Genomic DNA, 15,899 nt, shown 5'->3' on the forward strand with positions numbered 1-15,899 from the left:
ACTGAGGATTGACAGTGTCGAAGGCACTTCTGAGATCTAATAATGTCAGTACAGTCACGTCCCATTGGTCCATTGCACGTCTGATATCATCTGTCATTCATAGCAAAGCTGTCGCAGTGCTATGTCCTTTCCTGAAGCCGTTTTAAAAGGGATTAAGAAGGGAATGCTTGGTAAGGGATTCAGTAACTTGTGTATGAACCAGACGATCAAGCACCTTGGATAAGGGTGGTAGGATGGATACTGGACGAAAATCTGAAGGAGAATCTAACTTGCAGCTCTTTGGGATGGGTCTAATTAGAGCATCTTACCAAACATCTGGGAAAACAACGTTTGTCAGGCAGTAGTTAAATATATGAGTTTATATTGGCAGAACAGCTCCTAAGATATCCTTAATCAGTGATATGGGAATGTCATCATTACCTGTGGCATTAGATGTTATAGAGTATATCACACCTTTAACTTCATTCGAGAATTGCTCACACACAGACTGCTGTTGTAACAAGGGTAGCGCATTCCTGTGAATTTAATGATGATGATGCTTGTTGTTTAAAGAGGCCTAACAACTAGGTGATCGGCCCCTAACGCTATGAGATGAGACTAATGGAATTAGAATTTAAAATTTTTAATTAGCCACTGGGTAGGATTTTTTAAATGAGAAAAATGATTAAAAATAATCAATGAATCTAATTTGCAATGCCTTATTTTCCTACAAAATTATTTTTAAAAAAATAAATTACAATTTAATAAAATTAAATAAGGCATTGCCTTTGAGGTGAAATCATATACACAGTATGCCATGCTCCACAAAACAATACCTCACACCCAGGTATGTCACAAACTAAACCTTTATTCTTTACCGTTGAAGTATACAAAAGAACATCAATGGATTTGCGTTCATTTTCAGAACACAAACGGAAATGTCCAAATAGGGGCGAAAACAAAGTGATAACAGTGCTCCAGGGTGGATTTTTATCACAGTTGGAAAGCTTCAGTATGTCCTGCACGAGCATTTATCACAGCTTGGAACTTATGTGGCATGCTCCGTATAAGTCAACGGAAGTCACATTGCGAAAACAGGTCCCATTCTTCAATGAGAGCCTGTTCGAGGTCTTGGCGAGTCTGTGGGGGAACAGAACGCCCACGAACACTTCTTTCAAGCCTACCCCACATATGCTCGATAGGATTAAGGTCGGGACTCACTGTGGCCATTCCTTCTCCTGAACGTCAGTTCTCGCAAGACAGCTCTGGTGACGCACGCTACATGAGCCCTGGCATTGTCATGCATGAGTACGAATTCAGGACCAACACCATATACAGCAACCAACACATGCTGTAGCAGTATCTGCTCGATGTACCACGCAACGGTAAGATTACCACGGAAAACGACAAGATCCGTATGGGCATCAATACTGATGCCACCCCACAGCATCACAGAACATTGTCCGAATCGGCTGCCTTCCTGGACAACATTTGGCACATACTGCTCACCACACCATCTCCATACACATTGACGTCCATCACACTGTATAAGGCGAAATCTGGACTCATCTGTGCATAACACAGGTCTCCATTGGCGAAGTTGCCAGCTGACGTGGGTATGGGCAAACAGAAGGCGAGCTGTGCGATGTTGCTGCGTTAAACGGGGCACTCGAACAGGACGCCTGGGTCATAAGGACACTTCTCTTAACCTGTTCCTTACTGTGTGGTCAGACACCGTGACTCCAGTGACCCTCCTGAGGTCTTGTTGCTGTTCTCTGGCAGTTGCTGAACGCCGCCGCAATGCACAGATGGTCAGATATCGGTCATCCTGTGGGGTTGTCATGCGTCCACAACCTTGTCCAACCCTCCTTGTGAACTGGTCTGTCTCACTGTAGCAATTCCACAAGCGTTGAATAACTGACAGAGAGACATTGAGATCCACAGCAACACGACGAAAAGTCTATCCTTCCTTGATCAAAGTGACGGCCCTGCGACTTGAACCTCGTTAAGATGTCTCATGAGATGTGCTGGTTTACTCAAATGACCGCAGTAGTCTTTGTACCTCACAACGACACACGGACGCACCGCTATTCACTTTGTTTTGAGGAGTCACCTGACAGTTTAATGCATGGCTACACCAAAGATGGAGTATAATGTTGGATTTGACATACCCTGAGTTAATTTTTTTTCTTCTTCTTCTTTTTAATGTCTAAGCAGCTGTAAATTTTTAAGATACCCTGAGTAGCTAAGGTCTCGAGGTATGCTGTACGACCATTGCAACCCCTTCTACCAAATTAACATTCACATACCAGACGTTACAAAATATGTTCCCCTAATTTTTTTGAACGGAGTATTTCAATCAAATTAAAAGTTGAAAAAGAGAGCATATTAAATACACACAAAGATAAACACAAAAAAAGTCAATAGAATTAAAACTTGGTTAACAATAAAATTAAAATTAAAAACAAATATAAACTTCACTTCTAAACAGGATAAAACAGGACACTATTGCTCACAAAATGGATAACGAGGTCTACTGACTGCTCATCATCTTGTAAAATGAGAGATGGTACTCGGAAGTTTTAGATTACAACGCAGATTGGCCAGGTCTAAGGATGTGTGCGACAGTCAGATGACCGCAGCAAGTACATACCGGGGAAGGGGAGCTCTTCTCCTTTCAGTATATAGGAGTGCGTTGTTATACCATGACCGATCCAAAGATGACATTACACCACTGCTGCTCTCTGAAAAACTCGAAGGGAAGTCTTCCATACCTTCATTGTTCCTTCAATCGTTCTCAGCTACTAAAGGGACATTACCAAATGTACCCGATATCACTGGCTGGAACCTTGTAAGGCAATAGGAGCAATGTGATCACCTCTTTGGCAGCCCTATCAGCTAACTCGTTTCCCACTACATCCATGTGGCTTGGGAGCCACAGAAATATGATACCTCGCACCCTGATTTTAAGCTCAAATTTTCAGAAAAGAAGTGTGAGATATATACAAGTAAATACAGTAAATGAAAATTAATATATTTAAAGGAAATGTATACAGCAGAAAAGAGAAGCATCTGGAGACACTCTAACCATTAAGTCGCCAGGAGTCATCATTGACTTGACGGCTCCTATATGTAGATTACTGTACATGCAGTGAATAAGATTTTTTGAATTGCATGTCTCTCAGCATTATCCAGAAACAGCAGGGTGATGTTCCCATACGTTGTTTCCAATGTAAAGTGTGAGTTGCAGAGTTGTGATGATAATGGCATGCTCACTTGCCTACTGCCATTCACAATCGAGTGGGGAAGTTTTCATTATAATAGGAGGCCCCATTATCTACTGCGCGTTCACAATCAATTTGGAGAGTTTTCATTACAATGGCAGGCGCTCTTTCCTACTGCCAGTCAAAATTGAGTTGTGCTGTTATCATTATCACAGGTGCCTTTTCTTAACAACAGTCACACCGAGTTGGTGAGTTTCCATTACAATAGCAGGCCAATATGCCTAATGCCAGTCACATGTTAGATAGGCAAACTTGTTTATAATGGCAGGCACACTTGCCTACTCCCAAGCACAATCGGTTAGGGGAGTTTTGAACAAAATTGCATGCTCCCTTGACTTCTGCAAGTCAGATCAAGAAGGGACTTATTAATTAAAATGGTAGTTCCTCCTTACTAATGCCAATTACACAGGAGTTGGATAAGGATCCCAATCGTACTGCCAGTCAAAGTCGATATGGAGACTAATGATTACAATAGCAGACACTCTCCTGCTTAGAGTCACTATCGATTTGTGAAATATGAATTATAATGGCAGACACACCCTTTCTACATTGCTACAAATAGACTTCAATGAATATATAGACTGATTGGATGTTTACAACATTGCAAACCTTAATTTACAGATTAACTGCTGCTAAACAATACATCATATCGACAAGCGGGTTGTACCTGAAGACGCCTCATTTAGCAGTCTAAATGGCTGGTCTTAAGATATTTTCTCCTGTCTCATCTATTTATGGGTAAAATTGAGTTAGAAATATTGAATAGGGTGAAATTTGGGTAAGGTTTTCTCACAGTGCATTTACCTTTGGGTACTAATGTGACAGCTACAAAGAATTTGGCTCACGTATGGATACTGGGTGGGCCAATGTTCGTGTTGAATTAGATGATTCTATCCTTCGTATAAGTTATTCGTATCACGAATTATATGTGTACAAAGAGCAAAATGTAGGTGTAATCGAGAAATAGAGACAAATCTAACATATAAGGAATAGAGATACAACAAAATGTCATAGGACCAAAGTTGTAGATCACTACAAATTGAATTCAGATTGTGCCATCCATTTCGTGATATGACTTACCGTTTAGCTGTGAAATACCTCGAAACAAAGGTCTGCAGGACATTAAAATTGCCTCAGTATTCCAATATTTTTCTGGGGTAAAAAATGAAATATTTAAAAATCTTGAAAGCTTTCCGATGACTACAGGCTAAGACGTATAATTTTGCCAAATTTCAATTTTCTAGCTCATCTGGCAGATTGTGCCTCAATTTTGCTTTGGGGGAGGGGGGGGGGGGGGGTAAAAATGAGGACTTTCAGGAAACTAAAGCTAACAAATATGCTAATAGTCATTATTACACCTGAAACGGATAACTGTATGAAAATTTTGCCAAAATAGGCAATGTATAGAAAAAAGGTCGTTACGACTTTATTTATATAGATAAGGAAGCTGCTCTACATACAACACCTTTTGGGCTATGTCCACTGGACTTACCCTGCAAAACCGACCGTTCGTGGTATGTTCCTTATTAATCCTCCTGTCGAAAAAATGAGGGAAAAAAGTTTAGAAATTGATTTCCACTAAGTTTGAGTGTGTGTATTTTGTGGGAGTGCAAAATCACAGTTTCTGTTTCATATAAACCTCCAGTCAATTCAGGGATTTAAAATCAATATTGGCCCTAAAACCTACCCAAGGACAGGTGGATTCTAAATATGAAGTTTCGCAGAAATATATCCAGTTGTTTTCAAGTTAAATACAAACAAACACACAGACCAACAAACAAACAAACAAACAAACAAACAAACAAACAGACACCAAAGCTAAAAAATATGCAGATGGTCATTATTACACCTGAAAGGGATACTGTACGGAAATTTCGCCAAAATAGTCAATGTACAGACACATGGTCATTATGATTTTATTTATATAGAAGATACATAAAAAAAACATGCCGAATGAGTAATGTATTGTTTTTGTACCTTTATGCAACAGGTGTGCAAAGTTCGAACCAGCAACTGACGATATTTTCCAGTGTCCTCATGTTCCACAACATTATGAGTTTTAGCAACTTCTTTCTTTAGTACAAGCACCATTTCTTCAATATTTCGGGATGAAACTAATTCCATAGCTAAAGAAAAATAAGAATAAATAATATTATAATCAGCATTCTCTCTTTATTATGAGTAAGGTACGCTTAAGCTGGATCGACGTGGGATATGGTAAGGTACCAACACACTGAACAACTGCAAGCCATTGGTAATTTACTTGGTAATTTACCAATATTAAATATCTTTAGGTACAGGTTTGTTATTAGCTATCATAACCTATTTTGGAAGATACCCATGAACTGTAAAAAGAGCCTCGAAATAAGCAACTGCTTTGTTTTTAAAATAGCAAAATATATTTTGTTGAGAACAGTGGAAGCTTATTTAACAGTAGTTCTTTTACAGGCCTGGAAGTGTCTGAGAATGTTAACTACAATTACAATACAAACTTAGAAATAGGAAAATATATTTCATGTGACCAAGTACAGAAGATACTGATGCACATATCATGAATGTCAAGGGGATACTATCCTGTCAGACATTTTTTTTTTTTAAGTTGGAATTGAACTAAGGTATAAAACAAATTTAGAGCCTGACAAGATGAAATGTGTGAAGTTGAGTAAGCAATGTATGTTTGAGGAAATAAGCCCTTATAGCATGGATAAAATATAGCAGTAAAATCTGTTCAGAAAAAATTAGTGAGCACTATGATTACGAAGCACACTGGAAAGCAGAGCAAATACAAACTATTTCTAACAAAGAGAAATGAAATTTCACCTCTGGTGAATGAACAACCAATCATTACAGACGAAAATTTTCAAATAAGTCAAATTAACAATGCATTGGATATAGGAAGATACTAAATTTTTACAAAGCATGATTACAAATCTTACATCACATTTCTGAACAAATGTAGTTGATCAATAAAACATCCTCTACAGCAACACACTTAATATTCAAGTAATTACAGTACAGTAGAACCTCGATAATTCGAAAACGGTTAATTCAAAATCCCACCTAATTCGAAGGAGGTCTCGTTTTTCCCGGAAACATGAGATACTTTACATGTGATAAATCTCATAATTAGACCGTATTGAAGATAATGTATTAAAGTTAAAAACTTTTAATTTTATAACCACCTATTCAATACAAAGATAATGCACTCAATTATTTATAAAATATACATGAGGTACATTGGTTAATAGGACATGTTTCGTTCGTCTTTGCGAACATCATCAGCTATAAATAACAAAGCCTAAGGTCAGGGCCCTGAGTTTATTTAAATGGTTAAAAATGTCGTTATATTAAAAAAATGGTAAAATTGTGATAAAAGTAGTTGTATAGTATTAAAATTAGACTGTAACGTAGTATAACGATTAGCATCAAGAATTTTTCATAAAGTACAATGAATATTGATAATCTGAAAAGTAAAAACAATCATAAGGGTTATTAAATTAGAAAAGATGTAATAGTAGACATTAAAAAGACTTTGATGTTATAAGCGTGGATTAATTGTAGAGTTGTTGGGTATAAACTTGAAGTTTATGTCTGCTATTACATCTTTTCTAATTTAATAACCCTTATGATTGTTTTTACTTTTCAGATTATCAATATTCATTGTACTTTATGAAAAATTCTTGATGCTAATCGTTATACTATGTTACAGTCTAATTTTAATACTATACAACTACTTTTATCACAATTTTACCATTTTTTTAATATAACGACATTTTTAACCATTTAAATAAACTCAGGGCCCTGACCTTAAGCTTTGTTATTTATAGCTGATGATGTTCGCAAAGACGAACATAACATGTCCTATTAACCAATGTACCTCATGAATATTTTATAAATAATTGAGTGCATTATCTTTGTATTGAATAGGTGGTTATAAAATAAAAAGTTTTAAACTTTAAAACATGAGATACAGTTTTGCATGTTATTTAAATTGTTTAATTCGAAATACGGATAATTCGTAATTCGAAGTACAATGTCGGCCCCATTACCGAAATTTAGACTTTTAATTCGAAACTGCCTTTACATTTTAAAACAGTAGTGTGTTACAGAGTAATTTCAACTCAAAATTTATCCGCGTCATAATAGAACGCGTGTTCCGGAACGTGGAGTGGTACCGTAGCTTTCTGCATTTACACTCACTTTGGTGGATCTACAGTGCGCTTCACATGATTACTAAGTTGAATGAAATCGGAATTCTTTCGTATTCAAACTTTTAAGGAATGCCGTAATATCACGCAACGGGCAGTGTGCGGGAAAACAGAATCCGCGAACACTGGTGATGCCAACAGTTGATGAAAAAAAACGTGGCTCATATAATAAATTCGTAGGCACCGAACAATATTGTCATTGGAAATTCTAAATTCCCATGGAGGGAACCAGACACTTTTCCACCAATAGAGCATATCAAAAATCAGATCAAAAATTAGATGTATGTCTTTTCAGGCGTTTGCTCTATTAACCAGCATTTCGTCTTAGGTCTGACACTAGACTTGTCAGAGTGGGATGTGTCAGACCCTACCCACTGATGCTGGGGTGTATGCAGGTGAATTTGTCAGAAGCCTATTTATAAGGCACAGTCTGACAACTGCATACTGTGCCTCATAAATAGGTCTGACAACTGCATACTGTGCCTCATAAACAGGCTTCTGACAAATTCACCTGCATACACCCCAGCATCAGTGGGTAGGGTCTGACACATCCCACTCTGACGAGTCTAGTGTCAGACCTAAGACGAAATGCTGGTTAATAGAGCAAACGCCTGAAAAGACATACATCTAATTTTTGATCTGATCAATATTGTCATTGCCGATGAAACTGCATTGCTTTATTTTAATGCGAGCACAAACGATCATATGGTTTTAAAGGAGAAAGTGCCAGCTGGAGAATCGTACAAGTGTGAGGATGGGGGTCACTGTAGTGCGATGCAATGCACATGGAAGCGAGAAACTTTATCCCCTCGTCATAGGAAAGATCGAAAAGCCACAATGTTATGGGCGTCCGTCACTTTCCATGCCAGTACAAAGCATCTAAAAATGCAAACAGTACAGAAATCCAAAAAATAATGCATTTGCACAGGGGAACCAGCATACTTTATCCTCGTCTTTGAATTGTGTGATATTTTTCTTTTGTTGCGTGAGATTATGTTTGTAAGTGATTTACCCAAGTGCATTATTTGAACATTGTAAATGCACCTTGTTGGATACATGTTGGAAATAGTTTTTTCCCATGGCATTTGAAATGTTTAAACCATGAATCGAGGTGATTGCATGTATTAATGAGTCTTAGAATACTTTGCGACGTGGCAAGTGTTTACATTTCTGAAGTACAAGAGAAGTGCCATGGCGGGAAATCGTACAAGGATAGTCATAGGAAAGTTCGATTTTAAGGACATCGGGCACTTTCTGTGTAAATACAAGGCATCTAAAATGTATAAAGTATAGTAATTCAATGAATAAAGTACTTGCACATGGGAGCCAGCATAGATGTCTCGTCTTTGAATCGTGCTTTTTTTTCTTTCTTTCTTTCTTTCTTTCTTTCTTTCTTTCTTTCTTTCTTTCTTTCATTGCGTGAGGTTATGTTTGTCAGTGAGATATCCAAGTGCATTATTTGAATACTGTAAATGCACCTTCTTGGATAAATTTTGGAAAAAGTTCTTTTTTCATGGCATTTGAAAGGTATAAACTGTGAATCAAGGTTAACTGCATGCAGTAACGGGCCTTAGAATATTTTGTAACGCAGAGAGGGTTGGTACTTCTGAATTGCGAATTGGCGGTTAATTCGAAATCACGTAATTCGAAGTCCGATTTTTGAGTCCCAACGACTTCGAATTAACGAGGTTTTACTGTATATAAGTTACAATATTCCTTGGTTAAATACTGTAAATTGCTTTCCTTTTACTTGCCTTTTACTGCTAGAGCAACTTGAATAAAACTTTAGTAAAAATGTCATGTCATGTCATCAAGCCTCTAATTCTGCAACAACTTATACCAAACTAAAATGCCCTTCTGCTTAATTTCCTGACCAAATATAATAATTGATGTAATTGTAGGATTAAAAGACATACTTAGTAGGCAGAGCCTTACCTAGATTCAAAGTTTTTCGACGGACCTCCAAGTCGGGACTGGCCAACACTCGTAGGATATCCATAACCAGGTCTTGGAGTACTCGTTCATGAGCAGGATGTTCCTTCAATGCGATCAATCGATCCAACACAATAAGCTTCACATTATTATCACTCTCCTTCACTATCAGTTCAATGTAGGATGATGCTGCAGCCTGGAAGAGATCATGCATAGATGTTCAACAGTATACTGCTTACAATGGTAGGCATTGATACAGAACCAACCTTATGACAGAAAAATTTGGAATTCACTCAATGGACGTAAAGCAGGTTAAGATTTATTTGCAGTCGCTTAAGTGCGGCCAGTATCCAGTATTCGGGAGATAGTTGGTTCGAACCTCACTGTCGGCAGCCCTGAAGATGGTTTTCCGTGGTTTCCCATTTTCACAGGCAAATGCTGGGGCTGTACCTTAAGTAAGGCCACGGCCGCTTCCTTCCCACTCCTGGCCCTTCCCTTTCCCATCGTCGCCATAAGACCTATCTGTGTCGGTGCGACGTAAAGCAACTAGCAAAAAAAAAATATATTTATTCACTTTCAGAGAAAAGGCAGCAAATTCAAGTTTGAATTACAGCAGCACCAGATGAAGGAGAATGTGATGACTTGATGACTCTCGTAGACCAACACTTGCTAAAAAAATGTGTGTAGTAGTAGATTCAAAACCACGAAAAATTTAAATATGCTGAAGAAATTATGGAATACTTGAAAAATGTTTCTATCAAAATAGGCTTTACACTCTGTTGATCCATGTCACCTTTTGCACTTACATTTGTTTACCAACTCCAGCTCAGAATTGAAACTACAGCAGTTATTTCACTTTTTTTAATGTATAAAATGTATGTCTTGTTGCTAAAATATTCTTTATTTACAAAAGTAAACAAAAAAGGCAGTCACAGTAATCTGCAATAGTGGCCTGTAGCTGTGATGGTGGTAACCAACATGAGGATGGTAACTGGGGAGAAAATGGGGAGCCATATTTTGATATTTTCTTTATTTTGCTATTTGCTTTATGTCGCACCGACACAGATAGGTCTTATGGCGACGATGGGAGAGGAAAGGCCTAGGAATGGGAAGGAAGCGGCCGTGGCCTTATTTAAGGTACAGCCCGAGCATTTGACTGGTGTGAAAATGGGAAACTACGGAAAACTATCTTCAGGGCTGCTGACAGTGGGGTTCGAACCCACTATCTCCTGGATGCGAGCTCACAGCTGCGCGCTCCTAACCACATGGCAAACTCGCCCGGTTGATATTTTTAAACAGTAAACAGACTATAAAAGAAATCTACTGTAAGAGTCTATGCAAAAGATAAAATCTGGAAAACTGTTGGAGAACGATCTAAAGGGCATTAAATCTAAAAGGTCAGTCTAAGCAGATGTAGTCAAACTTGGATAGTGTGCTAGTGAGACTGCTTCTTCCTTTAACTCTTCAACTTCCATTTTTCTCGCATAATTAATGCAGTTTCTGATGAAAAATACAGGCAAAAACTTTGGATGCATAAATTATTCAGGAATTCAGATATTTTAAAGAAATTTTTACAATTCATTTACATTTAAAAATAACATCAAATATAATATACACGCAATTGGTTCAACTCATGTTCTGTTACCGTCATTTGGCGTAAAATTCCGACGTGAGGTAAGGACACGTGGGTATGAAGTATCGACACTGGAAAATTTTTTTCCCTTTACGAGCTAGCAATACGACCTGAAGTGAAATAAACATGAACTCATAACATACCATTCATGTAAGGGCATAATAATGACATACCGACAAAAAAAAGAAAACTGTCCAACACGAGAAGGGCCGGGCATCGAAGGAGGGACAATAAAACATTCGTATCTAATCTTGTAAGAGAGACATGTCCACCCAACCATTTTTTGTTTTGTTTTTTGTATACGAACATGGATCCCTCGCGGAAATTTGACTTCAGCTGCAAGCTTTCTGCCATTACCTGTTACAGCAAGCATTGAAGTACATCGCTGTTTTCCGCTTCCGGTAATGCGTACGATAACACTCGACATCCCCTTCTTATCAATTGTTTGACTTTGTGGCATATGGAAACTGAATAGCGTCTGACCTGCGGTTCCTATTTGGGAGAGCAAATATTCCTTCATTTTACACTTCTCAATGACAAAGCGATGAAAATTAATTACTTTTTCATTGAAATCATTCGACATTTTTGGCATAAAGTTGTTCTTCGAAGAGAAAGGCCATTTTTCTTCATAAAAGTAATCATCCCGCCTTGGTTAACCTTCAAATTCAAGATACTGATTCCATGTGCAGCAGCTATTCTTGTCCTTTAAAATACAGCATATCGTGAGAAACAGTATATCCAATGTTGCGTAACGAAATCATACATTTAAACAGATCCTCCTCTACTTTCGGAAACTTGCCGTCTTTTGGTCCACAAAATGCTTTGCGAGATTTGTTGGTCGCTTGAAGTGCACTTCTCTGTTACCGTGATACGTTGCATTCAGACACTTAATACTTGCGGCCCGCTGCCTTATGCCTGTATGTTTCGGCGCAACTGATCACCACGAGTTTATGTGATGCAGTATTACTCAAATTCTTGCTCCCGTTCCCTAAACACACATTAAAATACGTTTGTACCAGACTGAAATAGAGCGTCACTAGTCACTTCTGCGTTGATTCACTCACTGAACTAGTGCAGTAGTATTTCCTACCGGCTGATAATAGCACGTTGCCAAGTATTTGGAATGCCCAGTTTCGCAATGGGAAGGCTGCTGCAACCTGAATAGTTCAGATCTTTATTTTGAAATGCATACGGAGCTGCGTGATGGATGTTCGAAGAAGTGAGTGCGTCAAATACATGAACATTGCTTTTTCTCCACTTTGGACCCAAAAATATTGGGATGCGTAAATTATGCAAGGGCGTTAATTATGCGAGAAAATACGGTATGTCCACACTTACCTTTATGGCAGTAGGAGCGCTAGAAAGTGTGACCAATGTACCAGCTGCCTCATAACGTACAGCAGGACTTGTGGAATTCAACAAGTTATAGATGCATCGAATGAAGCGAGATCGCTCTGATGGATTAGCATGGCAGACCTGGAAATCAAATAAGTACATTCTAGACTAAATACAAATGGAGAGAAATAGTCTACTGTTGGGAACTTCATCTCAGCAGTAACAGAAACACAGAAAAAAATCAGAAGTAAATAAATGGATACTAAAATTAATAGCAAAACTGCTAAAATTATGTTCTATAAAGGTCATTGTAACACATACAGAAACTTAGCAGCAAATGGCCGAAACAATGACAAAGAATTTAACTACATGAACATCACATGGAAAATGAATATACTTGCTTCTATCATTAAAATTTGCTATATAAAGGATACTCATAAATAACGAGCTGAGAAACATTCAAAATAAGATTACATCAAAATGAAGAAATATTGTAAAATAAGAAAGTACAGCACATGCCAAAAAAATATCTTTACATTCTTAGGATATAATAAGGTCTGTTTCAGAACACCTTTCAGTTCAAAAAAGATATGTCACGTATGGCACTTACTTGACAATATTGTGATTTTTATTAAGGGTTTTAAACAAGAAGAACATGCACTAAGTATCTGCCTTCTTTGGGAAGGAGAAAAATTAATATAGGAATTTTCAAGGGTTATAATAACACTGTCATTAAAATGGGGTTCTCTTCTGCTACAGCGGCCGAGGTCAGATGACCTGAATCCGACATCTCACTTTAGCCCAAGTGCCTGCGCTCTACATTCCTCTTCTGCTTTGAATCATCCTTAGCAAGCTTATGACGTCTTTTTCATAGGTTCTTAATGTCCAAAATGAATAGAAATAAATATTTGAGAATTTTAACATTTCCTTAGCAGATTTTGCCCTTTGTGAATTACGTTAAATTGAATATAAAATAGCATTGCTCTTATGGAATAATTTTCGGAACTGGAAATTTCTTCCGTTAAATGCGGGTTTACATTAAATCGAGGTCCGCAAAATCAGGGTTATACTCTATTTAAGTCCCAAACTTGATGGAAATATTAAAAGTAATAAACTGTATGCATTTAGATCATCGATAACAATAATAATAATAATAATAATAATAATAATAATAATAATAATAATAATAATAATGTTCTGCTTTTGTTTTTTTACATCCCACTAACTACTTTCTTGATAGTTTCGGAGACGCCAGAAGTGCCGGAATTTTGTCCCGCAAGAGTTCTTTTACGTGCCAGTAAATATATAGACACGAAGCTGACATATTTGATTACCTTCTAATACCACTGGACTGGGCCAGAATGGAACCTGCCAGGTTGGGGTCAGAAGACAAGCACCTCAACTGTCTGAGCCACTCAGCTCGGCACATTTAGATCATCAGATCATCATCATAATAGTGATTATCCTATTCCATTAAGAGTGGTATTTATTTGATGTTTGATATTTTGTGATCAGAAGCCAACACAGTCTTGCTTATATACTGTACTACATGCAGAAACATATGCCAAATTATTCCGTACAAATTCCAAACATCAATGAAAAATGGTTTTGTGAAGAGCTTGTATTTTACAATCATGTAAGTTATACCCTACACATAAAATCTTTACAATATGCATTAAATATGAAAGGCACTTAAAATCATCAAAAAAATTTTCATGTAGAACAATCTCTCACCTTATATATGAGTTCCACAATTACAAGCTGCAAGATGTCCCCAAAGGAAGTAACCTGATCCAGGCAAGATGCTAAGTAAGCTAGAGCCCTCTCCTGGTCAGCATGAAGCAACATCAAAAAAGCATTCCGTTTGCAAGACATGTCTTGTTCACCTTCTAGGAAATTTGCAATCAGTTCTGGTGCATCAGGAATCAGGAACTCAAAATTCCTACAAATAGAATATTTGCATACAATATAAAATCAAACAGAATAAAACAATAAATCAAGATTACATTACATGCACATTAAAGATTATTATGCCTTTCTGCATTCAATCTGCAAGTCTCTGTAAATTAACTAACTGCATCCACAATCCTCTACTGAATGTTCAAGTATCTCTGTAGCTTTATTTAGTTTTTGTTGTTTTTTTTTTCTTTCTTACAATTTGCTTTACATCACACCGGCACAGACAGGTCTTAAGGCAACAATGGGACATGAAAGGACTAGGAGTGGGAAGGAAGCAGCCGTGGCCTTAATTAAAGTATACCTGGTGAAAAAATGGGAAACCACAAAAAACAACCTTCAGGGTTGCCGATACTCGGGTTCCAACCCACTGTCTCCCTAATGCAAGCTCACAGCTAACCACACGGCCAACTTGCTTGGTCATTTAGTTCTACACTGCTTATTAAATCATTAAAAACCGAGTCTAACCATACTCACCCTGGTTTCCCTCTGCTTCTCTTACCCTCCATGCTGAGTCAATTATTCTCCTAAGTATCCTACCCTCCTCCATTAGCCTCACATGACCTCATCCCCAAAACTGGTTTATGCATATAGCTTTGCCTCACATGATCCTGCCACCAGAGCTGGTTTACACATACAGCTTCATCCATCGAGTGCATTCCTAACTTAGCCTTTACACCATTCTGAGTACCCTCCAGCCATTGCTCTCACCATTTGTACCAGCAATCATTCTTGCTACTTTCATATCCGTTTCTTTCAACCTATGAATAAGATATCCCACATCTACCCCAGCTTTCACTCCTATACAGCAAAGTCAGTCTGAAAGCAGACCGATGAAGAGACAGTTTCATCCGAGTACTGATTTCTTTTTTACAGAATAATGCTGATTGCAACTGCGAGCTCAGTGCATTAGGTTTGCTGCACCATGATTCAATGTAACGTAGTATAATAACCTAGGAGAACAGACATCCTAAACACAGTCAAACCTCGATATCTCGAACCTCCATTACTCAAATTTTTAGTATCTCGAAGTAACCCATTAAGTGGGGAGGTCATAAACGAGGAATTCCTGCATAGTGGGGAATCATTTTCAGTAAATTTTTTCTTAAAAAAAGAAATAGTTTTTGCCAACCTACACCCTCTTAAATATTATATTATGTTAAAATTAGCATAAAATTATACGTTGCGGTGTAAATTGCGTTATTATTTACAATTAAAATGATTTTTCAATTCATCCAGTGTCAGTGCAAAAATTGCATATGTGCCATTTCATATTTACTCCGATTAGGAGTATTATTTGTGTTGCTTATATTAATTCAACGTTGAAATGCGTAACACACAAATAAAAAAGTATCATATACTCCAAATAATACAGACACATTCACAGACACATTTCCTGAAATAAAATAGAAAAATGTACTCACCACGTAGGCCTATAACTTGCCATTGAAGAGAGCAGCGAGTAATCCATGAGTTCATTCATCACAATTTTGTCACCACATTACACAAAATTACACTACACTGTTCAACACTATTTACACTAATTATTTACACTCAATAGCTATAACAAAT

The 15,899-nt window shown here is 37.5% G+C and overlaps 1 protein-coding gene across 3 annotated transcripts in view; it reads right to left on the reverse strand.

The window, feature by feature from the left end:
* The window catches only part of betaCOP (coatomer subunit beta), a 94,940-nt gene that overhangs the window by 44,074 nt on the left and 34,967 nt on the right, over nucleotides 1–15,899 (reverse strand). For all 3 annotated transcript variants that reach the window (XM_067143552.2, XM_067143553.2, XM_067143551.2), the window contains exons 5-8: nucleotides 14,106–14,313; nucleotides 12,375–12,512; nucleotides 9,407–9,599; nucleotides 5,241–5,389 (exon numbers count right to left, since the gene is read on the reverse strand). In XM_067143552.2, the coding sequence (XP_066999653.1) occupies nucleotides 5,241–5,389; nucleotides 9,407–9,599; nucleotides 12,375–12,512; nucleotides 14,106–14,313 (688 nt within the window). The remainder of the gene's footprint in view (nucleotides 1–5,240; nucleotides 5,390–9,406; nucleotides 9,600–12,374; nucleotides 12,513–14,105; nucleotides 14,314–15,899) is intronic.

Source organism: Anabrus simplex, chromosome 3, assembly GCF_040414725.1.
Source record: "Anabrus simplex isolate iqAnaSimp1 chromosome 3, ASM4041472v1, whole genome shotgun sequence".
NCBI lineage: Eukaryota > Metazoa > Arthropoda > Insecta > Orthoptera > Tettigoniidae > Anabrus > Anabrus simplex.